This window comes from Paroedura picta, chromosome 13, assembly GCF_049243985.1.
Source record: "Paroedura picta isolate Pp20150507F chromosome 13, Ppicta_v3.0, whole genome shotgun sequence".
Lineage (NCBI taxonomy): Eukaryota > Metazoa > Chordata > Lepidosauria > Squamata > Gekkonidae > Paroedura > Paroedura picta.
This window is the reverse complement of record NC_135381.1, coordinates 16830991-16855465: the sequence shown is the minus strand read 5'-3', so window position 1 is coordinate 16855465 and position 24475 is coordinate 16830991. Positions and strand designations below refer to the sequence as shown.

The window sequence follows — 24475 nt, the reverse complement described above, 5'->3', positions numbered from 1 at the left end:
ATGTGAAAAAGCCTGTACTGAGTAAGAGTATTGGTCCGTCAAGCTCAGTATTGTCTGCTACAGGGATTCCCATCCAGGAGTCCGCAGACCCCTAGGGGTCCATGGGAGATCCAGGGGAGTCAACGGCCTTTCTCCTCCCGCTTAAATGGGCTTGGCCATAAGCTAGGGAACTGTCCAGCTATGCCTGGAAGGCTCGATGGGTAGGCTGCGGGTGTAAAAATCCAAGTGGGGGAATTAGTTGTGACATGGTCTGGAGGGTGCAAGCTGTCTTCTCAGCTCCTGCCATTCTTTCTGGCCTAATAAGGTAGATCCAACAAAATAGAAGGTGGGAGAGGGAGCAAAAAAAGGGCAAAGGATGTGGGTGGTTATGCCATTTCTGGGCTGTTGGGGGTGTGGCAAGAATGTGTGGCCAGTTGACATCACTTCGGGCCATCCTCAAAGCCTGAAAATTTGTATCAGGGGCTCCTCCACAGTCAAAAGGTTGAAAAGTATTGGTCTACTATGATCAGCAACAGCCTTCCAGGGTCTTGGATAAATGTCATTCACATCATCCACTACCCATTCCATTTAACTGGAGATGCTGGAGACCTTCTGCACCCAAACCAAGTGTTCCTACCATCGTGCCAGTTTCATCCCTAAGCAAGCGACGTAACCCTTACTAGGCTATCCTCCTGTAGAGGAGGTGAAGTGTCATGCCTGCTCAAAAAACATTCATTCACAAATGTGTAAATGGCCTATAGTCTTGCGAGAAGTATGCGGGGGGAGACTAGAATTACCATTTTTTCTGCCATCTGGTTCTCTTGTTGCTGATGTGTTCTCTGCTGCCACCTGTCAAATAAATGCCTTGTCCATGTTTCCCTGCCAAGTAGCAAGAATGACCAATGAGCTCAAGGATCTCCAAGGAAAGATTTCTATGTCCAGGTAAATATCACAGTTTGAAAAGTCTCAGGACACAGCTGTTCTTATTAAGAGCCCAAAAGATTAGGCGTTAACTTGACTGATTTTTTTAAATTTTCTATTATGCTTTTGTTATGGACTTTAGAATTTTTTTCGATTGCAACTTTTACGGTTCTAAATGATTTCCTTTTTGCTGCTTTTATCATTTTTACTGTATTTTCTTGGTAAAGAGGTATATAAATTCTATTAGGTAAAGGTAAAGGTATCCCCTGTGCAAGCACCGAGTCATGTCTGACCCTTGGGGTGACGCCCTCCAGCGTTTTCATGGCAGACTCAATACAGGGTGGTTTGCCAGTGCCTTCCCCAGTCATTACCGTTTACCCCCCAGCAAGCTGGGTACTCATTTTACCAACCTCGGAAGGATGGAAGGCTGAGTCAACCTTGAGCCGGCTGCTGGGATTGAACTCTCAGCCTCATGGGCAAAGCTTTCAGGCGGCTGCCTTACCACTCTGCGCCACAAGAGGCTCTTGCTATAAATTCTATTAGGCATTTTATATGCAGAGATGGGATCTAAATATGAATTCGTGAAACTCCCCTGCACACAGAAAAAAAACAGAAGAACTAGCAAAACTGGGTAGAACATTTCTGTCCTACGTACTAGAACAGGGGGCCCAGACTTTTGATCCTGTGAGCATCCTTACAGTTCTGAAACAGGGTTTTGGGCTCAACCACAAAAGAACTGCAGTACGTTGGGGAGTGGGGAATGCATAATTCTAATAGGAAACATTCAACATTTCAGGCAAAAGCTCTGCTTCAAGATATGCCTTCTTATAAAAATGTATTGTTTTAAAGTGAAGATCCTTGTCTTCTGGTGGCAGCTGCCACTAAAGCAATATTTTTTAAAAAACCTGCATAGACAATCAGTTCTGCAGTGACCAGCTGATGCCCTGCTGGGCTAACGCCCCACCCACATTCTAAAAAGACTTGGCTGGGACCAAGAAAGGTGATGGTCAGTGCCAACTCACAACTCTTCTTTTTGATGGGGTGAGGTCATTACTAAAATATATTCAACTAGGGGCAAAGCCTGTTGTATTCTGGAATTTCAGGGATGGTGGGAGGTGGTGGCAGTGGCAGGCAGTTCTCCCTCTGCCCCTGCTACCCCTAAAAACCCCGCCAAGGGCCGTGCAGGCCACAGTAGGGCTTTCGGAGGGGGGTGACAGCCAGTCCCTCCTCCCTGCCCGCCAGCCCCAGAAGCCACACCGAGGGCCACACAGGCCGCAGCGAGGTTTTGGGGGGCAGGGGGGAGGCGGTGGCCAGTCCCTTTTCCCTCCCTGCCACCTGCAAGAGCCACACTGAGGGATGCAGCAAGGCATTCAGGGGTGGGGGGGAGACGCCGGCCAGTCCCTTCTCTGTCCCCATCACTGCAAGAGCCTTGTGGAGGTCCACGCAAGCTGCAACAGGGATTTGGGGGGTGAAGAGGAGGCAGCCAGGTCCTTCTCCCTGCCCACCGTCCCCAAGAGCCCCACCGAGGACCGTGCAGGCCTTGGTGGGCTTTCAGGGGCGGGAGGGTGGCGGCAGCGGCCAGTCCTTATGACTTTACTATAGTTACAGATATTCTAAAAGCAAAATTCAAAAACCCACCAAAAGGCATTTAAAAAGGAAGGAAAAGACAATGCATTGAACCGGGAGAGGGGGGGGGCGAAATAGCGATTCAAAAACAGTACCGGGGGGAGGTTTTGAAGAGTTTATGAGCTAAATCTCATATAGCATCTAGATACGGACCAGACAAGAGTGAAATTGGGAAGTCTAACCTCTCAACTGACTGGAATTAGCTTGCTGGGAAACGCAACTGCCTTGCTTTTACAACAATCAGGAAAAGTACCCTGGTCTGGAGTTTCTCCTCCACCAACAGAGAAGAGCTTTTCCCCTCTAAACTGCTAGGCTACCACAGTAGCATTGGGAAGAAAAACAGTAACACGCCCCCTCATAAGAACAGAGAAACGTTAAACTAGACCAGTCTTTCATCTTTCATCAAGGAGACAAAATTCCTTTCATAAGAATATGTACAAGAACCCTGTCTCCTTGTATAGTGTCAAATGAATGACTGATCTAGTTTAATGTTTCTATCTCTGTTAGAGACTGTGGAGCTATTTCTAGCTTTGCCACCAGAGATTTAAGAAAAGTTGATGTCAAGAAGTAGAAGAGTTGTTTTTTTATATTAGAAAATCTGAAAGTGGCTTACAATTGCCTTCCTGTCTCCATGAAGATCCATTGTTCATGATTGTATATAAATTGTTTTTTTCCAGGGTTTCTCAGTTCAGTTCTGCCTCTTGTCCCACCATGCCAATCTCACCTTTTTCTGCTGCTCCAGACAGACAAACGCTCTATCTCAATCTACCCCACAAGGCTGTTATGTGGATGGCACCTCCCCCCCCCAGCCAAGCAACTTGCCTTGCCATGACCCCTCTCAAAGGGTCATTCGACCCCCATATGGGTCCCGACCCCCAGGTTGAGAACCACTGCACTAGACCATGCCAAACGAGTTTCCTTGCATATGCAGTCCTTTAGCAGCATTCTCCTTTTAGTCAAAAACTGTTCATAAGAACAACCCATTGTACCTGTGAAAGCTCACAGCCATGCTTTTCGCCCCTCTCCACCAGCACTGATAAGCCCTGAATTGCTTCCAGGCTTGGAATGTGACAGGCAGAATTCTCTTCGCAAAGTGAGCGTCAGCTTCTGCATACTGCAACTGGAGGAAATTGGCAGCCTTAGTGCGGATTTCAGAGCAGGAAGTACAGCTATTACACTGTGGAAATGCTATAGTCTGAGGCATTCGCTGGCAGGGGCTCATGGGAATTGTAGTCCATGGACAACTGGAGGGCCGCACTTTGACTACCCCTGGAGGTAACTGAAAGACAGGCAAACAGACACAATATACCATGGCTAAAGTAGCTAGAGCAGGTATTCCCAGCCAGGGGTCCACAGCCCCTAGGGGTCCACAGGAGCTCCAGAGGAGGCCCACAGGATTTCCCCTCCTGTCTTAACAGACGCAGCCACAAGCTAGGAAACCAGACACTTCCCTTGACCCCCTTCCCGCTCTCAAGCATGAGTGGGTGCTCTCGTGGTTTCTGTTCCTGGAAGAGGGCAGAGACTGCACACCTACTCACTCCTTAAAATGCATCCTATCTCCTCCTCAAGAATGTCTTTTAATGCAGATGGTGATGCTACTTCTAGTGGCATGTAACTAATGGGGGTGTTGCAGGGAGGCGTGGCCAGCTGACATCACTTCTGGGGCTCCTCAAACGCTGAAAAATTATTTCAGGAGCTCCTCCAAGGTTAAATGGTTGAAAAAGTCTGAGCTAGAGATTTTGTTTCTGTTATTATGGTCTGCTGTATTTAAGAGGGAAAGAGCAGCAGTTTGTATTTCCTTTAAAAAGACCTTCTCACTTTGAAAATGAGTGCCTTAAAAACAAACAAACAGATTAGAAAGGATAGTGTGTTAACAAACCTATAGGAAGAATTTAAATATGTTCCAAAATTGGATGTTGGATTATCACCTACAACTGGATCACTACTTAAAAAAAGAAAACGGGCAATCATAGAGAAAGAGGAAGACACAGAGGAAAAGATAAAACTGGGTAAAATTAATGTGCATATATAAAAACAATTTGGATCCCATGTGAAGAAACTGAACTCTGTTCTGAAAAATTTGAAGGTAACTGAACTAATGGAATGACTTTACCCCTTACCTTTCGGTACCTTTTCCAACTTGCATGATGTAACCAGGTCCGGAAACATTTCTGCAGTAACACCTGGCTGGAATAGAGATAGCACAATAGAACACAGGTTACATAATTTCATTAAAAGTCTGGCACAGATACACAAACTCTCTGTAAAATGGCTAGCAGCTATGGCTGCTTAAACTGCATCAGCTTCTTAATTACACAGGAAGCTTCCGCCCCCCAGTGGCAATCTTATCTAAGTCAGATGTGAGCAATGCGCAAAGGATAGATTTATTGGTGAAGCCTCTTGTCGCCTTTATCCCATCCAAGGGCACTTGCTGTAGCTCTTTCTCCAACATGAGAAATCTGGCTACTACTGGGTAGGGGGGAAATTCAATATGCACCAAAAGGTCCTGGGAGGTAAAGTACGATATTAAGATTTAAAACAAAACAAAAAAGAATAAGCAGTAACAAGAACAAATTTATATATTCATAATAAAACTGGTTTCCAAGATTACGAGAGGCATTGCAACTTTCAAAAGAACTGTCACTAGCTCCAAAGTTTCATTTTTACAGCTGTATTTATTTATGCCCTACACCACCTGTAGTGAGAATGAGCTGCCATCGTCAGACACCAATGCTGTGCTTCCTCCTTCCTTTCCAAGGAAGATTTCCAATGATTCCAGAACCTCTGCAAAAGCTGGAAGGGGAGGGAGGGGAGGGGAGGGGAAGCAGAAGAGACTTAATATGCAGGATAATCAAATCAGTAGCCCTTCTATAACGAAAAAAGTAAATATCTTTTTAAAGCAAAAACATTAATTGCAACCATCAAGCTAGCATCTAACCTGAACAACGGTAAAAGAATACATTTTGACAACATTTGCCTAATTACATGTATTATCACCAAGTGATTTACAGTACACACATGGTCCAAATAAGCTATCTTTCATGGACTGAGGGAGGAATACTCATGAGGAGTATTCCTAACAGGATGCTGCCAGAATGGGTGTGTCTTGGGCATGGGCATCAGTCACTTAAGCATATTCTTTCTGAAGCATAGCTTTGGCCAAACTTTACAAGAGAGATGGTAGCAGTTAAGAGTATCCCAGTACCTGACTTCCTGGGGTATAAGGGGCTGGCCTCCACAGTGGTGATGTTGTTGCTATGGAACCAATTTACCTAAGATGACCCAAGAGGACAACAGGCTTATAGAGAGTAACCATGGCTGGCAGGTATAAGGGCCAGATCCATTAAAGCTAAAAATGACCCACTCAGGGATGCTCAAGGAATGCATTAAGAGAAACATGAGAAGGAGAGTGAGTCATAACCCCCCTTTGTCTTTTCTTGAGGAAGCTTTTGGGTTGAAGCAAAACTACACATAGCAGCAGCAGAAGAGTTGGTTCTTTTCTCTACCAGGAGACTCAAAGCGGCTTACATTCGCCTTCCTTTTCCTCTCCCCACAACAGGCGCCCTGTGAAGTAGGTGAGGTTGAGAGAGCCCTGATATTCCTGCTTGGTCAGAACAGCCTTATCAGTGCTGTGGCGAGCCCAAGGTCACCCAGCTGGCTGCATGTAGAGGAGTGGGGAATCAAACACAGATTGTCAGATTAGAAGTCAGCACTCCTAACCACTACACCAAGCTGCAGGGACCACACATGCTGTTACATAAAAGTTGTAATGACCCAGATTAATTGAGTATCTCCCCTTTTCAGCCCTAATTTTGAAAATGAAATATTCATAGTAGGGGTGTGCATTCAACAATTTATAGTTCAAGTACCTTTCAAAAAATACCCTATTGGTAATTTTCGGGTTTGTTCTGGAATCTAGATGGTATCTTGTAAATGGGTCCTGAAAAATTGTATAAACACTTAAGAGTAACAGGGGCAGGGAGAATGTTTTCTGTAGCTCAGCATTCTATTTGCAGGGAACAACTCAGTGATATGACATGACTCTTTTGCTGACAAAGTTGAAGTGAGAAAGTAGGAAGGCTCAGGCTTCAGTTTTTGGAGATACAAGATGAAACAAGGTCAGGCTCACCATAACTTGATGCTGCCGAAAAGCCAAATTTTTTCTCATTCGCTTGACGCTAGCTTCCATCACATTTTTTCGTAAGGCATTAAACCCACGATACTGTGAAAACCAGAAACAACAATAGCCTAAATTACAATGGTCATCAGATAAGACAATCCTGCTGAATAGGGCCAAGATGTTCTTATCCTAGATGCCTTTAAAAACAGAATATGCCTGTCAATAGCTCTTAACTTCACTGGATAATAGAAATAGCAGTATACCTGTAAATACCTATGATGGGTGGGGGGGACACTAGCGGAAAGACTTTTGCCTTCATGAAAGCCAGTGTACTATTTAGTAGATGTTAACATCAAAGTCTGAAGAAATCCAAGTCCAAATCTCTACTCACTTCAACACTTTCAGTGTTGGGAGAAGAAAAGGTAAGAAACCATATACAACACTCACATCCTTGAAAGAAAGATGGGAACATGCAGGCTTAGATAATCAGATTTCCACAAATGGAAGGGAAAGCATATTCACCAATTCCACCCTTCTTTTGCAGACCTCTGATTTCCCCTTCATGCTCTTCTGGGGGTGTGGTAGAAGGAGAGCAAAATGTGCTCGGAGAATGGAAATTCTTTCCATCCGTGGAAAATGCTGGTGGATCAGCTTTATGCAGGCATCTGGTTAGCCATTATGGAAACTATGATTGATAAGATGGTCCTTTTTGCTTTCAAGAGCCCATCTTATTTACCATCTTCAACTATCAGCTTTATACAGAGGTATAAGCAGCAGATTTTGGCTGCAACAAATGAGGGCAGACAAGGCACAGTCTACCAGGGTGTTTGACACAAGCCTTCTTGTATGAATGGAAAAGGCATATGAGAATCAACTCTAGAAATGTATCAAGTGCAGTAGAAGAAGCACATGTTTCCAGCCCTGTACCTCCTGAAGGTACACAGCTAGGACTGGCCAAGGCTTCCTGCTGCTTGTATACATGGAAGGGATTGCTACCATGTACTTAGCAAAGCTGCCCAATGTGAGGATCAAAAATGCAGGAAGCATCTTTCACTGGTCAAAAATCATTTTAAAGAAGCAAACCTCTTACCAGTAGGAGGCCTCTGTAATAGTGTTCAGCTTGCTCCTGATGTTCAGCTGCTTCAGTACACAGTGACACATCCATTGCATGGGTTAAAGAAAAAAAAAACCTGCATTTACTCTGCTGGATCATATCAGTGCTCTGTGGTTTATAACAGGCATTCATAACCTGAGTGGCACATAGCAGAATGCAAAATATAAATAGGAAGGAATCAACATGAGAATTATGGAAGTCTTAATTATTTGAAATCAATGCCGCTTGAGTTTTACTTTGTTTCATTTTATGAGGATTTGATTATAAGAAAATTGAATGCAGCCCCGCTAGTATTTATATATATATACTAGCGAAAAAGCCCATTGCATACAAAATGTAATGGGCACTAGTGGGAGCTGGGATGGAAAGGGGGAATGGGGGGGAGGCGAGGGACCTTGGCACACCATGGAGGCGCTCCTGCGAGCCGCCGAGTACACCCTGCCCCCCCAACCCGGCGAGCATGCGGCCTCCCCGCAGCCTGCCGAGCACACCCACCGCCTCACTGAGGCGGCTGGTGTATTCGGTGGCCCGCAGGGAAGGCCTCCCCTGCCCCCCCCACCCGGTGAACACATGGCCTTCCTGCGGCCCACCAACAACACCTGCTGCCTCGGCAAGGCGGCGGATGTACTTGGCGGCCCATAGGGAGGCTGCGAGCTCGCCGGGCGGGGGGGGGGGGGACAGGGAGGCCATGAGATAGATTGACGATCAAGAAGTTTGCAAGACCTGACAATGGCTATTAATAATTAAGATGTTTTGGCGGAGATTAATTCATAAGACTGCTGTGAGTTGGAAGTGACTTGATGGCACTTCACACACAGAATCCTTACAAACTTTTGCACATAGTATGGCCAAGTTAAAAAAACCACTATGCTGATATAGTTTCAAGTAGGTAACTACGTTCTGCAACAGAAGAGTAAGAGTAGATTCTTATAGTATCTTAAAAGACTAACAACATTTCAAGGATATATAAACTTTTGAGAACCAAAGTTCTCTTCTTCAGATACAGGTGGGAATGGCTTGTACTTCTTGTATCTAAAAAGGGAGCTTGGGTTCTTGAAAGCCTATACCCTAGAAATCTTGTGGGTTCTTAAGGTGCTACAAGACCCAAATCTTTCACTTATGCTGATCTAGTGGGTCAGGTTCTTTTCTGTACACATAATGCCTGAACCAACCTTTACTGTTCACTTTATCCCCCAAACCTCTGCAAAAGGACTATGAGAGAAAGGATACAGAATTTCCATTTCAAGAAAACTCTTCTCAAGGTAATCCTGGCTGCCATCTGAGCAATGCGTTCCTGGTGTGCATACAATTGTTGTTTGCGTTCCCAAGCCAGTTGCCATGACAAGAAAAACTGAAGGAGCACGCAGTTATAATGGTGTTCCAAAGCCAGTTCTGGAAAAAGACATACAATGATAGCCCCAACCGCTCTATTATCAGGGTCCTGATACAGTATGCAGGCATGAGGCTGAGAGAAGTTTTGATATTAAGCAGAACTGAGGATGAAAGTAATGTCTGGTATTTAAGCTATGGATCAAACTGTACGGTTATTTGGTGAATTATCCTTTTACTTGCATTAGCCAGGATCAAGACCATTTCAAATAGATGGCATTAGTGTATTGCACTAGAAATCAATCTCATTTTGTCCCATACTTTTATTTCCAAACTTACTGTGCTGATGCTTCTTCTCTCTTCGGAGATGCACATAGACACGCCAAGATTTCAAAGATTTCCTTATCTTCCTATGACGGTAATGCATCAATGCCCTGACTTCCTTTTCTTTCATATTCTGCATACATGAATAGACCTCCTTCCACCGCAACCAAGCCTGACATCAGAAGATCAACAGGAAAAATGAATGGACAAGGAAATTATAGGAAAGTGGAGCAAGGGAAACTATACAGCAGACAGAGAAGGAAAAATGCAAAATGTCATACTTCTCTCCCATTGAAGGTTGTGTTCTATTACTTGTTCCCATTAATATAGCCAAGAGATTTCTCTCCCTTCCAACACCCACATTTTGTTCTTTCACACAACAGAACTCATTCAATCATCTGGAAAATATGTAGCTCTCAGAATTTTTAAGGAAAAACAAAGTTCAGAGCTCACACTTCATAAACTGAAACCAGAGAATGGAGGGATAACCATCTGCCATGACAATTCTATGGAACTAGAAGTACAGAGGTAAGAAGCCTCTAGAATAGAGTAACATGGCTACCCCTTCAAGTAACTGATGCAAAGATGGATAACAAAGGTCAATCCCATTCAGGTATCCAAATGGCCAGTGTTTGAAATAAAATGGTATGATCCAACAAACTCACATTTTAAAAGAAGTGGCACCTATAATTATTAGTGTCAGCTGCTAATTTTTGTACCATTTTATAACAATTAGGTATATATTTGGTAATCTAATTGACAGGGTGCAAAATTTAAAAGACCTATTTCTGGCGCTCACCCGAAACTGCAAGCCCAGGGCCCATTGCTGTAGAGCTTGAGCGTCCATTTCACAGCTAACCTGGATTTGGCACCATCTCCTTCTCCACAGTCGCCATGACATTCTGTCAAAAACAAAAGTTTTAGGATAGTTTAAAAAATTCTATCTTTACAGTCTAGAGCAAGGAATCATGAAAGCAAGGAGTTCAAAACCAAATTTCAGTCTATACTTGGGTAAGTTCTGAGCTCAGGAACCAACATTTACTGGACTTCTGGTGTAGTTGTTAAGAACGGCGGCTTCTAATCTAGAGAGCCAGGTTTGATTCCCAGTTCCTCCTGATGTCCTGGGTGTCCAGGGGCTAGTCACAGTACTGTTAGAGCTGTTCTCACAGAGCAGTTTCTCTTGGAGCTCTCTCAGCCTCAGAAGAGTGTCGTTTGTGGGTAGAGGAAGGGAAGGCGATTGTAAGCCATTTTGAGAATTCTTCGGGTAGTGAAGAGTGGGGTATAAAACCGAACTCTTCTTCTTTAGACTAAGACAAAATATTTAATACCTCTGCTAGATCATTGAAGTTAATGGGAGAGAGACTGGTGCAGCCAAAAGGCTAGATAGTGTTTCTTCCTCTTGGGTCCGGAAGACGGTGACTGACCTCAGATGAGAACAAATTCCTAAAGGGACATTATAAATTCTCAGGGCACGAGGAAGATGCTGTCCCTTAGCTTCTACCCTGCCTCTTGACTCTAGTTATAAAGGACAATCTTTACATCAGGACTCCATCTTGACCACATTTGAGGAAAAATGAGTTGAAAATGAGTTGGAAAATGAGTTGAAGAGGACTGTGTGTTTTCACTGTTCCTTTCAATCCTTGTTCTGCCTGATGCTTTACAGGCCATGTGTACTCTTTTTGACTTTTAAAGTTTCTTATATTTTTAATGCTCAAAGACTGATCTCTATACACAACCGCATCCATTTGGTCCTGGGAGGAGTGGCCACTAAGCTTATATCACTAGGAAAATGCAAAATATGTAATAGATTTCTCTTGTGGTTACTACCCAGAGTAAGGGGAGAGTTTCCCGCACCAAGCGGTGACCCGGGATGGCCGTGAGACCTTTCAGAGTTCCTGGACACACAGGAACAGGATTGCAAGACAGATCCCTCATAACTGGCTCTAAATCCGTTCTTACCGCAGGGTGCTCACTTCCTTGAATTTGAATGCTTCTAAATGCATCCTATGCTTCATACGACGCATTTCCACGTAGCTCAGCCAGTGACACCATGCTTGAAGTGTTTTCTTCTTTGCTGCTTTAAGAATCCAAATGATATAAGGTTTTAAAAACATGTACAAATAAAAATACCCCATTATTGTTTTAAATACATTCTCAACTTCTTTACCTCTTCAGGCCTTTGGGACAGGCTTCTAGGAAAAAAGTATAGTGGGTCACCTAACTGATACCTGCCATATGTTAGTTGATGCTACAGAAACTTCTCAGCAGAAAGATTGCTAGGGAAGCCTTGTTATGTGTGCGTTAAAAATAGGAAAACATTAGAGTTTGAAATTTTTTTGTAGCTTTAAAACTAGTTACAGTCCTCATGTCTTGTTGTTGTTGTTAGGTGCGAAGTCATGTCCGACCCATCGCGACCCCGTGGACAACGATCCTCCAGGCCTTCCTGTCCTCTACCATTCCCTGGAGTCCACTGAAGTTCGCACCGACTGCTTCAGTGACTCTCCTCATGTCTAATAGACTAATTAAGTCATAGGGACCACACAATGGCATCACTAGGTTACAGATTTTTTTTAAATGATTTGAGGTTTAAAAAGTATCCCCCCAAAGAACAAGGCATCTGCACGTGCATAGATGTTTTTTAAACATGAGTATAAAAGGCACTTAGGATTTAACTTGGAAAAAGGGGTACAACAGGAATGTTTGCTGGCTTCTTCTTTATTCAATTTCTACCAGCCACCAAAACTGGCTGAGACTTGTGTCCCTGTCTTGTTTTTTGTCTCAAACCAAATTTGGTTTGCAAAAGGCCTTGTGGTCTTTCTCCAGTTACTGTTCCCAAGAAACCTGGATGATTAATTATATGAAACCAAAGATCACAGTATTTACGTAGACCCTGCCATACTAGCAATGGGGAACCACACAAGCCCTTTCCCAAGTGGAAATCACCTATTTTGTAACTAGTAGCAAATCATTCTACAGACTAATTTTAACAATGGCGACATGAACAAAATAAAGAGATCTAAACTAAACAACAATGACACAGAGACCTCAGAGTTAGTTGAATAGTATTTTAAATGTTTTCCTACTTGTGGCTCATTAGGGAAATGTTTTTTATTTATACTGTCTAGGATAAGCTTGCAGAGACTTGGAGGTGCAGGGCTCCATTAGCCACAGCTTCTCATCAAACTGATCAGACAAGTTTCACTTGCAAAATTATTTCCCTCCATCTTCTATTACTTCATGCATTCAAATGTTTTTTTTTCTGCTGAACCAATCAATAACACGATTTTGAAAGAATTAACATTGCTGATTTTTTGACAGAGTTACCAAAGGAAAAAAAAAGAAAAGATACAAAGAACAAAATGAAAGTTGATTCCGATAGTACCTTTAAGACCTACAAAGATTTATTCAAGGCTTTTGAGTGCATGCATTCTTCCTCAGACAAAATGGACCAAGGATCATAAGAGTACAGATATAAAGAAAAGGTAAGTTAGTGGCAAATTAGTAAACTGTGTAATAATATCCAATTAAATTATCTTAAAGATGCTTTTGGAATCAAATTTTGTTGTGCTACTTCGGAACAACAAAAGAACAAAATGGATAAACATGAACAGATGCAATCACATGAACTAGTCAGAATTGGTTTCAGCTGGGGATCTGGGTCCAAGAGAATCCAAAGCTGTGCCACTTATCTGTATGTGAGCATTACATTATCAGAGTATGTATATTTTTTCTATGGTCACTATATAACATGCACAGAATCAAACCTTTTATAATAGTCCAGTAATGTTCTTGCTCTACTTCTTTCTTACCATGAGCCTCTGCAACACAGTATTTCTTCGTCTTTTCTCGCTGCTGGAGTATGTAAGACTTCCAGGATTGAAAGACCAGATTGTACAGGAAATACCTGACCAACATAAGAGATGTTGCTTTGACACAGGCCTTAATTTAATGTAGCAACAGATCATTCATTCTGAACTGCTCTGGAGAAATGTTTCTGTATATTAAAGCTTTTCATCACATAACACCATACAGATTTAATCAGGAATAAAAGGTAATTAAATTGGGCTTGTAGATAGCCACTTACTCAGTTGCCTAAGGTGAGTAGCATTCACCCTCTCCTTCTAATAAATGTTGGGTAAAACCTGGCTAAACACAGAAACATGGAGGCAGGTGGGCTAGTAAATATTTGAGAGTGAGTAGCTTTTGTAAATGCTGACAATGCAGCTGTACTGACTAAACAAATTCTACTATCAAACACAGAGAATGGGTCAATTCAAATCCATAACATGGAAAATAACTGTTCAGTTCTGCATTTGTCAAAAGAATAGGATCAACTGCAAATATAATTCAGAATGAGAATGATTATCGCTTTTAAAATCAAAGCCACACTAAAATGAGAACTAGCACATAAGACTGGTTCAATTCAGACATCACACCAAATCATCATCCAGCAAATCAGAATTAGAAATCACGCTTTGAAGTGGGTATGCAATCTATTGTTTATGTACATTATGACTTGGCAAGAAGTACTTTTTGGGTGTATTTTGGCATCACAAAAGTATCTGGGCTTTCTCAGGAAAACCAGAAAAAAATCCCGAGAAAATCCCAGCTGTATTCAGGAATTACCAGTAGATCTGAAAATAGCCGAGAAGCAGGAGCAGATCACTCCTGCCACTCAGTTGTTTGTCAGGCTTCTACTGCAGTCCCTTTACACTGTTTAAAGGGACTTTAGGACAAAGCCCAAGGATCAGCTGTGCCAGGGGGAGTAGATTGTTCCCACTGGCTAAGCTCAGGGGGAGCAGAATATACCCACTGGCAAGACACAGATCTCGGGGCCAACTTCTCCTGCAGCATGGTTTAAACTGCACTGCAGGAGAAGCCAACGCATCTAGGATCTGTATATGTCAGAGAGACACCACTTCATGGCATGCAGATTCTGGGCCAACTTCTCCTGCAGCACAGTTTAAACTGCATCACAGAAGACAACCCAGTCAAGATTTGCATGTGGCAGGGAGAGACCTCCCCACAGTACACAGATCCTGGGGAGAAAATTTTAAAAAATGGTTGAAAATGCATCATGACTGATCATATTCTCTAGTCCTTTTTTTTTTCTCCTTTACAAACTTGGGAACTCCTCCACCCCTGCCAATATTAAGGCAATAACAGGAAAACAACAGGTTCATCTCACAAACCTATAATGACAGTCAGCCCTGATGGTAAGCTTCCATTCTTTGCAAACAATCCACCATTCTTCCTTCCACTCGCCAAAGGTTTTCTGCAGTATCTTCCAATCATAATAGCGCCTAAACAATTGAATTAACACAAGTACATGGGATGAAAATGGGACATTTTGACCACTACTTGCTACAATTTATTGGGAAATCATCCCAATGAAGACAACAAGTTGACTAAAACATGCTAAACTGTGCACTGTATCACACCTTCTATGAACATGTAGACGCTTCTAGAGACAACCACACTAATTAATCCCTGTGTAGATATAATTCATTATGGAACTCACAAAAAGGCAGATCTGTTCAGTGAGAGCTCATAATCAAGCATGCAGTGAAGAGAAGAATAAAATTTTGTGGGTCCCAACATCCTCGTGCTCCAATCATTAGGCAACAAGATGATCACTGAGATGGCTGAGATTCGTATCAGACATGACATGAAAAGAAGTTTGTTTGTGAACAAATCAGACTCTCGGGCTCTCATATTTCCTTCCCTTTATGGCATGCCAAGAGTGAAGGCAAACATTTCAATTTAGTTCTAATCAGTTGTGTATCTGAATGGGGCTGCATCCATTAACTGCAGCTTGCTCCTATCCTGGTCATATACTCACGCATATGTCTCCCTGCACAAGTTTTTGCCACATTTTACCTATTTCTGGCAGCCTGTAGGTGACAACCTTACCCAGCAAACCAGTAGAATACTATTACCAGAAGTAAAAAGACATTGCATTAACTAGAATATGGCTTTAGGCTGCATCCTTCAGGATGCCCTTTGGTCTCACACTCTTGGGCACGCCCAGGGCTCTTTCCTAATCTATATCTTGCAGATCGGAGCTTCGAAAACTTATATTCTGAAAATCTTGTTAGTCGCTAGCTCGCTTCCTCCCAGCTGCCACTGCTGAGGCCTGAAAAATAACAAGAAGCAGGCCAGCAGCCTTTCCATCAACTCTAACTTGCCTGGGTTTGGTCCTCACTAAGAACAGCTTCCCTGAGCAGCTCTTATCACATTTTAAAGAACGAAACACGAGGTGGCATTTGAACTACTGCAATAAGTGAATAACACAAAGTTATTCTGGTTGTGGATGGGGGGGCAGGGTTGCCAGATCCCATGTGGGGGCGGAGCCAGGGGATGACAGGGACCACAGTGGGATATAATGCCATAGAGTCTACCCTCCAAAGCATCACTTTTCTCCAGGTGAACTGATCTCTGTAGCCTAGAGCTGTAATTCTAGGGGATCCCCAGGTCCCACTTGGAGGCTGGCATCCAAAGAATAACATCTTGCTGAGTTTACATCACTCTTGATAATGTTTATTTTCCTCTGTGCATAGGCACTTAAAGCCTAAGCATGAACTGTCAAGGACCCTGCTAGCTAGCAGCCTAGAAGTGGCTGAAATAAATTCTTGCTAAATTTGTTCTCCTCTGTTCACAGGTACTTAAGGCCTGGGCATGCCCAAGGGTGTGAGACCGAAGGGAGGCCTGAAGGATGCTGCCTAGAGCTGGTGGAAGACTGGGTAGCAGAGAGAGAAGGCCTGCTTGGAACTTGGAAGTCTCTCCAGCCCTCCAATGTTTACTTCTGTTGTACCTTTTTCCGTACAATAACTCACTTTGAGTCTCCACTGGGAAGAAAGCAGAATATAAATAAACACATTACTAGCAAATTTCAAGTAATTTCAAAGCAATACCAAGGTCCTTAAGTCACATTGGTAGGATGGGATTCCAAGATTGGAGGTTACTTTCCACACATTTATAGGTCTAAATAGAATTATCCATCTAGGCAGAAGTCTGGGAACAAACAATTAATCCTTTTTCCAAATTTGTGCTCTATACAAAACATGCAGCATATTGCCACACACTAACACACAGGAAACTCTAATACAAAAATACAGTAAACCACTTTATGCATAAATCTTGTTCTGTCTACCTGGCAACTGATGGAAGGACTCTTCCAAAGGCTTTCCTTATCCATATGTAAAGGAATTTTCTGGCTAAGTGTCTGAAAAAAGCAAAATGTTAATTGGAGTTTTTAGTGTGTACTCATGCCCTACAAATTTAAGATGAAGGTCTTTAAGATGAACAGAAACTTCATATTTAAGTGCTATTCAGTTCAAGTTTATCACTGAAGATAATACATTTATTTTACAGAACTACATTTTTAAACCCGGTTTTCCTTGAGGGAACTTAAGAGCAGCATACCCCGGGTGTTCCATCCTCCCTGACCTCCTTTGCTCTGAGGAGGGTTAAGCCAAGGACATTCAGCAAACTTCACCAGTGAGGCCAGGACCCATTTCTCCCTGATTTTAGAATGCTGGATAATAATGAACAACATTAAATACACAGCAGCATTTGAGCAGCTTAAAGACTTAACAGATTTATTGAACCATAAGCTTTCATGGGTTAGAACATCCTTCAATGGATGCATGTTGGATATTATAGCACTGAAAATAAGTGCAGAAGGAAAAAAAAACAACCAAAGTGATCAAGAGGGCTAGTGACTTCCCTAGAAATAAAAGCTAAAGTGTGTAGGACTTCTTAGAGTAACGATTATTAATGGAGCACATGATAAAAACACATAAAATTATGAATGGAGTGGACAGAGTACTTTTTATCTACAATAAAATTACAATTCACAGGTACCCAGTGAAGTCAAACAAAAGGGCAGTACTCCTTCACTCAGTGAGTGGCTTATTTATTTATTTTTCAATTTTTATACCTCCACTCTTGGAAAGTCTCATGGCGGTTTATGGAATTAAATGCCAAGATGGAGCAATCATTACTAATTTAATTGGCTTTAAACATGGTCAATAAATTTATGTAGAACAGGTCCATCAGTGGTTATGTCATGATTACGAAATGCAATCTCTACATTCAGAAGCAGGATCCCCCTGAATACCTATGCTAGAGGGTAACAACAGGGGGTAACTTGGTTTACAGTTCCCACTTGTAGGCCCTTTGGGGAGCATCTGTTGGCCACTGTGTGAAACAGGATGCTGGACTCCATGGGCCCTTGCTCTTAACCAGCAACTCAACTCACTCCTCTCCATTACCCCAAACTCATCAGGCAGGCACCTGTCATGTTATACTCTGTGAATCACTTAAAGAAAGTAGTTGGGTATACATTGGTAATTAAAATAAATCTAACCTGCTGCTTCCATTAATAGGTCAGGGGTAGTCAAACTGCGGCCCTCCAGATGTCCAGCGAATGCTGGTGGGGGCTCATGGGAATTGTAGTCCATGGACATCTGGAGGGCCGCAATTTGACTACCCCTGGGTTAGATAGTACTGAGACTATGCAAAACACAGATGGCACCATTACCTAATACGAATTTCTTTTAACCTTCCACCTCGGTTCCAAGTGTATGCAACACGGTAAGAGAGCCGATGACTGCCCTTCCGACACCAAATTCCAATACGATGAGGAGAAACAAGTTGTCTAACTGCACCTTCCTTAGGTGTATGTAACTTTGTACACTTGAAACTGTAAAGGAAGAATAAATTATTGCTATTTTTAACCACTGGATTCAAATTTCAGATTTAGGAGACGGAATAAACTGATACATGCTAGAATTTAATATATTAATGCCTTGTTCTTATTATTTATATATTTTGTAAGTCATCTTGAGCAGATTCCTTGAGAGGCAGCATAAGCACTTACTAAGTAAACCGATACCGATACCATTACAAATTTAGGAAGAGACAGAATTGATCAAATGGGCACTTTTTCTTGGACTCGGTTTGTTTAAAATGCTGCTACAGATATTTTGTCAAACACCTAATAACAACGACTTTATTTTTATAGCCTGCCCTTCCCCAGTTGGTTCAGGGCGGGTAACACCTAAAGAAGGAAGCACTCCTGAACTGGACTGAACAGAACTGATATGCAAGAATAAATTTGCTGAGATGCCAGAGCTACAAAGCAACCTGTGACCACCATTACCATCTCCCTACAATGCTTTAATTTTAATTATACGAAATGGCAGTCTTTTAATTAGGTTGGACCATCAATGTGAGCCAACTGGAGGGCTCTTCTAGGAGACCTTTCTTAATTAAGTGGAAAGATTTAATGCCTAACACTATGCAGTCTGCATCTGAGGGCTGTAACTCAGTGATTTACAGTGGAATCCTAAGCAGAGTTAACACCCAGTCAGGACAAGAAAAACAAGTCAATAAAACAAGCCAAGACAAAAGCACATAAAACAAACTTTGCAGTCTAAAACGACATCGGTAAAACAGTCCTCAAGCTAGCATCAGACCATAAAACAGCTAAAAAAGATGGAACTCCTTAATTAACAACCTGAGTAAAGAGGAAAGTGAGGTGAGTCCCAGGTGGGCCTTAAGGGGGGGAGAGGGCATTCCAAAGATGAGGTACCACCACTTTAAAAAACCCTGCCTGTAGTTGCTACAGGTTTTACTTTTGCAGGCAGGAGCACATAAAGCAGGACTCAAGAAGAGGACCATGTGCATAGCAAGGGCAAGGAGGCTTGGCAAGCATAAATCGGGTCCAAGTTCTCATGAGGCCAATTATGCCTTGCAAGAAATTATTTTTTTCCCCTTGATGTATGCTCTCAAAACCTGTCTTTTTCATGCAGACCTTCTCAGCATTTCTCACCTTCCTTTAGCCTTTTTCTCCATCAGGTTAATAAAAGTACGTGTTCTGTTTTCCACTGCAGTCCAATGCTGTCTACGTAGCCTCTCACAAAGTGACAGATGAAAACACCTTTAGCCAAAACATATAATAATCTTCATATCAAAATCCACCAAACATACCATGGAAAACACTTTTCTGTGAACCATAACACCAAAAACTGTCATCGTCACTGCAAACACAACATAGGCAGAGTACCAGGGATGGAGCAGCAGTCATTGCTAAACAATATCCAAGTGCAAGGCAAGGGGTTAAGCTACATAATCAACTTTTCAAATCTATTATTTTCTTTATGGACATCTTTACCACCAAATGGAACACCAGTTGGATAACTGGCCATAGAAATAGGTCTAACTTGAATTTGTATTTATTCTGCTATATATTTCACTATAGTAGTAATTGGGTAATTAAAAAGGAGGTATGCCATGACATCTGCTCAACCTAAAACTCCAGGTTTTCTATATGGTACCCTCACTTTAAGCCAGCCAAATCTTTCTCAAGGTATCTGGCATATCTCCTTCAATGCCCCATTAAGGAGAGCATATACCAGGGGTAGTCAAACTGCGGCCCTCCAGATGTCCATGGACTACAATTCCCAGGAGCCCTTGCCAGCATTTGCTGGCGAATGCTGGCAAGTGCTCCTGGGAATTGTAGTCCATGGACATCTGGAGGGCCGCAGTTTGACTACCCCTGGCATATACAATGGTCTGTTTTCAAACAATGACCTCCACCTATTTCAGGGCAGATATAATAACATTCCCTTAGACCAGCTTTTCTGCCCATGTGCCTCCAATCATATTGAAGATTTCCCCCACTCTCTCTTTTACTGTCCACTATAGGATCCTATTCACACTAGATTATTTCAAGTCATACCACATTCCAACAGAACAGCAAAGGATTGTATTAGTTTTTTTACTGGCAGATACAAATCCATTTATAACATTTAAGGTCACCTCTTTTATGTTATTGTCGATTAAATTAAGGAAGCAATTTGTACAGCCAATCTCTAAACCAGGGACGTTGTATTTATTACTATTAACCCAACTCTGTATTTTACATTTTTTTAAAAAAAATTGCTCTTAATGTTGCTTTAGTTCATTTATTGCAAGACATTAAGGCCGGTAGCCACAACACTAAATAAATTGCTTCCTTACTCTATAATAATTTTAACATTAATTAGTTGATTTATGTTATGCCTTCTGAAATTCAACTGCTTTTATTTCCCCCTTAATATCCCGATTACATACTTCCCGCTAATAAAACCAGGCTATGACTACCCCACATTCGCTCACAACAAATATTCATCAGGAATGCTACCCCTGCAAAACTATTTGTTGTTCACAATGACAGATTTCAGACAAGCCACTGACACCACAGTGGCTTGCACATAGAAGTTTATATCCAGATTTAAAACTTTGTTGATCTTAAAGGAGCCACTGTGACTTCAGACTGAGATGGCTACCAACCTGAATCTAACAAACTACCTCATCTGTCGCCAAGGCAACCTGGCCCATGAAACTTACAAATATTATATACATACATATATATTCAAGAGAGCCTCTTGTGGTGCAGAGTGGTAAGGCAGCAGACATACAGTCTGGAAGCTCTGCCCATGAGGCTGGGAGTTCAATCCCAGCAGCCGGCTCAGGGTTGACTCAGCCTTCCATCCTTCCGAGGTCGGTAAAATGAGTACCCAGCTTGCTGGGGGGTAAACGGTAATGACTGGGGAAGGGAATAGCAAACCACCCCGTATTGAGTCTGCCATGAAAACGCTAGAGGGCGTCACCCCAAGGGTCAGACATGACTCGGTGCCTGCACAGGGGATACCTTTACCTTTACCTTACATATATATTCAGAGACATGAGGGGGCAGCCTATTTGCTGGGCTCGCGCTGCTGCTTCCCCCTCCCGAACAAAAGCTCCCTGACTCAGGAACTTTTCACTCAAACTCCGTGTATCCACCGAGAGTCCCTCGGAACGCAGGCGCCCACACACGCCAGGACTTCTTTGACCCCATAAACCTGGGCTCGGAAGGAGGCGCTGGTCGTTTGCTGCGTCCCCCCAACAATTTCTTGCCCACAAGCCTCACCTTTAAATCGGGCTTCCACCGCGCATCACACCACCATCGAAGTCCCCAAAAAAAGCCCCCCCCTCCAAAAAAAAATTCTTCCCTCAAAGAGGATCCAAGGAACCTGCCCAGATAACTTCAGAATACCCGGGCTTGCAGTCTTCTTTGGGGGTCTGAGGTGAGGGCAGAGAATGGCACCACGTTTACCCCACGGGTTTATAAGGCGCCATCCCGAGCTGCAAAAAAGGGCGGAACGGTCTACTTTGCCCTCCCCCGAGATCGCTCTTTCACTCGCCTGTTATTTCCCGCCGGCGGTACCGCTCATGCAAAGTCCCCAAAGCAGCCTTTCCCGCGGGGCGCTGCCCGCCAGGCTGTCGCTATGGCGACCGGCGCGAGAGGTTGCGGGCCTGCAACGGCCTCAGGCGCCCGGGAGGGGAATAGGTCCTGCGGTCTCCACCAGAGTAGGGCTTAGCAATAGACTGATGTTCAACCATGAATGTGTGAAGTGGGGGAAAGCCTCTGAACATGTGCAAAGCATCCTGTCTTAATCTCCGACTCACAGAGGTGTATGGGATGGGTGGTGCAGAGCTTCCAAAATAAAGGGTAGGGTCTTTAAATTGTCTAACCCAGGGGTAGTCAAATTGCGGCCCTACAGGTGTCCATGGACTACAATTCCCATGAGCCCCTGCCAGCGTTTGCTGGCAGGGGCTCATGGGAATTGTAGTCCATGGACATCTGGAGGGTCGCAATTTGACTACCCCTGGTCTAACCCCATAAAGTAGAGCCCCATAAATTACTCCTGGAATCCAGAGAATGCTTTCCTAATTGACGACCGGAAAGGGGTCTGGTTGTTCATAAGGACATCTTTAGGGCCTGTCTTCATATCACAGACCAAACTAAACCCATTCTTTCTGACGTTTGCAGCACACCAAATTTTTAGCCTGGAACATTGCCCGGATTGTGTGTTTGCATTTATAATCAATTATTGGTTATTGATGTTATAACCCCTACTGGAAAACATGGGTTGAAACGGTAGCCATCTCTTTACTGTTCTAGTATTCAGTACTGGCGCTGTAACATTCAGCTGTGTAAAACTCAACAACTTTGTCCAGGTTTTCTTGGAAACAGAATTTGCTCCTTTTAGTTAGATACTATGCAAATCCAATGTATAGATCCAAGTGGATCGCTGTGTTGGTCTGAAACAGAACAAATTTAGAATCCAATGGCATAAAATAATAAATTGTTGGTCTTAAAGGTGCCACTGGACTCTAAATTTGTTCTAATCCAATGCATGTTTACTAGGAATTACATCTCACTAATGTCTTCAAAATTTACACTCAGTGTGAGCTAAATTGCAACCCCAAGAACATCTCACCACTCCCTTCCCTATCAAATAATACAGAACCATTCAGGATAGTTCCATGCAACAAAGAAGTATCCAACTGAGTGGGAAAAGTCCTGTACTTTTTCCTTTCATTCCACTACTACAAGAATTTACTATAGTCTTATGATTCTATCAACTGGTAATTTTAATTCCTGAGACTACACACAGAACCTTCTAATAGTGCAATCCTAAATAGAATTACATCATTCTAAAGACACTGAAGTAAATGGATTTAGAATGAGTTCACTCTGCTTAGGACTGCACTATAAATCAATGGTTTACAACAATGTATGACAGCAGGTATGTTCTCCCTTTTAAAACTGGTTTAAAGGTGCATCTACAATGGCTACGTATTCCATGTATTTTAGGAGGTGAAGCTTGGCTCACAAATAGATTAAAGTGGGTAGCTGTGTTGGTCTGAAGCAGCAAAACAAAGTCTGACTCCTGTAGCACCTTTAAGACCATGACGTTTATTCAAGGTATGAGCTTTTTTTTGTACAAGCACACTTCTTCAGATACAGTGAAATAGAATTTCCTCAACCACTACATATAGGAAAGAGATGATTAGTTGCCAAGAAGGGCTAGTTAGAGTCAAGATTCATAGGTAACTGAGTGATTACAGGTGAGATTTAATTAAGGTGATTGATAAGACCTGTGCATGGCAATAAATTAGCATACAAATACAAGAGTCAACTAACATGTGAGAATGGTGTTTGAGTCCAGTGGAACTTCCAGGACCAACAAAGTTTAATTCTGGGTATAAGTGAAAATTAGCATATATAGATGCAGACTCCTATAATAGCTTGCAGTTTGGCAATTTCTCTTTCCAGTCTGTTCCTGAAGTTCCAGAAGGGCCATACATTCTCTTTATTTTATTTCTGAATTGGAATAATAGATTAGAATCGTAGAACTAAAACAATTCCACAGGGCTTGCAAAAGGGAGCTCTTCTGCCAGGCATTTTGTTGAGTTTGACCAGGACTAACAACATCCACTGGCCCATCAAACCTCCGTCCCTTGAATCCATAACGTGGGTCTGTTACTGTTATTCTGATAGAACGTTATCCTTTTTGTTTATTGCTACTATTATTACTTTTACTACGCATTCGACTTAGCTACTGAGTTTATGTATTGTTCTTGTTCCTCTACATTTCATGTGAAGCCATTCTGAGCCTCAGGGGAGGGTGGTATATAAATGTAATAAAATAAATAGAATAATGTAATTAGGAATGCTCAATTACTTATGCATCTTGACTCTAGTTGCGTCCTTCCTGGCAACTAACTCCCCTCCCATGTGTAATGTGTCTGAGTCATAATTCCTGTCAGATCCCATCATGTAGGGATCAGTACTAATGATTTTACTGCATACTGGATCCCCCGAAAATCTTGAGGTCATCTATCCCCCTCGGTAAACCCTCCAAAAACACGGTCCTATCAGATGTGTCCGTACACTATTAGATTATTAAACCGCAACCCTAAGCATGCTTTCTTCAGAACATGCTCTCCCAAATCTGTAGCACTTACTTCTGAGCAAGCCTGCACCTAGTCAAACTACACCGGTTTCCACTCCAAATAATTAACCACAGTCAGGACACCGAGTCCCACGATGAGGCTGTCCAGAAGAAACGCCTCAAGGGCCCCTTCTGCGCCTCGCTCATCCCTTCCCACCCATGGTTATACAGATTTAATTCACTTGAGCTGCGAACACAAGAATACGCGAACATTCTTTTACTCAGAAA

The 24475-nt window shown here is 42.7% G+C and overlaps 2 protein-coding genes across 10 annotated transcripts in view; both read right to left on the bottom strand.

Moving 5' to 3' along the window:
- The window catches only part of LOC143822549 (protein SFI1 homolog), a 27835-nt gene extending 18880 nt beyond the window's left edge, over nucleotides 1-8955 (bottom strand). Inside the window, exons 1-6 of one of the 6 annotated variants that reach the window (XM_077307848.1) lie at nucleotides 8933-8955; nucleotides 6656-6748; nucleotides 5222-5319; nucleotides 4647-4713; nucleotides 3516-3805; nucleotides 777-858 (exon numbers count right to left, since the gene is read on the bottom strand). In XM_077307848.1, the coding sequence (XP_077163963.1) occupies nucleotides 777-858; nucleotides 3516-3805; nucleotides 4647-4713; nucleotides 5222-5319; nucleotides 6656-6715 (597 nt within the window). In that variant the 5' untranslated portion in view covers nucleotides 6716-6748; nucleotides 8933-8955. Of the gene's footprint in view, nucleotides 1-776; nucleotides 859-3515; nucleotides 3806-4646; nucleotides 4714-5221; nucleotides 5320-6655; nucleotides 6749-7168; nucleotides 7407-7736; nucleotides 8309-8932 lie in introns of those variants that run through there. The other 5 variants (XM_077307842.1, XM_077307843.1, XM_077307845.1 and 2 more) reach the window with 5 other exon arrangements.
- Nucleotides 8427-24475, bottom strand: LOC143822553 (protein SFI1 homolog). Of its 4 annotated transcripts, none has more exons than XM_077307867.1 (10): nucleotides 24261-24475; nucleotides 19252-19359; nucleotides 17959-18120; nucleotides 16567-16638; nucleotides 14606-14716; nucleotides 13223-13317; nucleotides 11373-11490; nucleotides 10213-10315; nucleotides 9429-9585; nucleotides 8427-9152 (listed from the first exon to the last, which is right to left on the bottom strand). In XM_077307867.1, exons 2-10 carry the CDS (start codon nucleotides 19272-19274, stop codon nucleotides 8947-8949), a joined length of 1047 nt encoding a protein of 348 aa, XP_077163982.1. In that variant the 5' UTR covers nucleotides 19275-19359; nucleotides 24261-24475; the 3' UTR covers nucleotides 8427-8946. The 4 variants fall into 4 exon arrangements, with proteins under 4 accessions (XP_077163982.1, XP_077163981.1, XP_077163980.1 ...); XM_077307866.1 differs by lacking the exon at nucleotides 24261-24475 and adding an exon at nucleotides 21650-21901; XM_077307865.1 differs by lacking the exon at nucleotides 24261-24475 and adding an exon at nucleotides 21376-21638.

Bases quoted from the DNA above. Each gene is read 5' to 3' on its own strand.
- LOC143822553 (XM_077307867.1), bottom strand. From the start codon at position 19,274: ATGGAGAAAAAGGCTAAAGGAAG. The intron at 18,121-19,251 runs GTGAGAAATGCT...CTTCCTTTACAG, and splicing joins GAGAAAAAGGCTAAAGGAAG to TTTCAAGTGTACAAAGTTAC. The intron at 9,586-10,212 runs GTGAGCGCCAGA...TTCTGATGTCAG, and splicing joins CCCTGGGCTTGCAGTTTCGG to GCTTGGTTGCGGTGGAAGGA.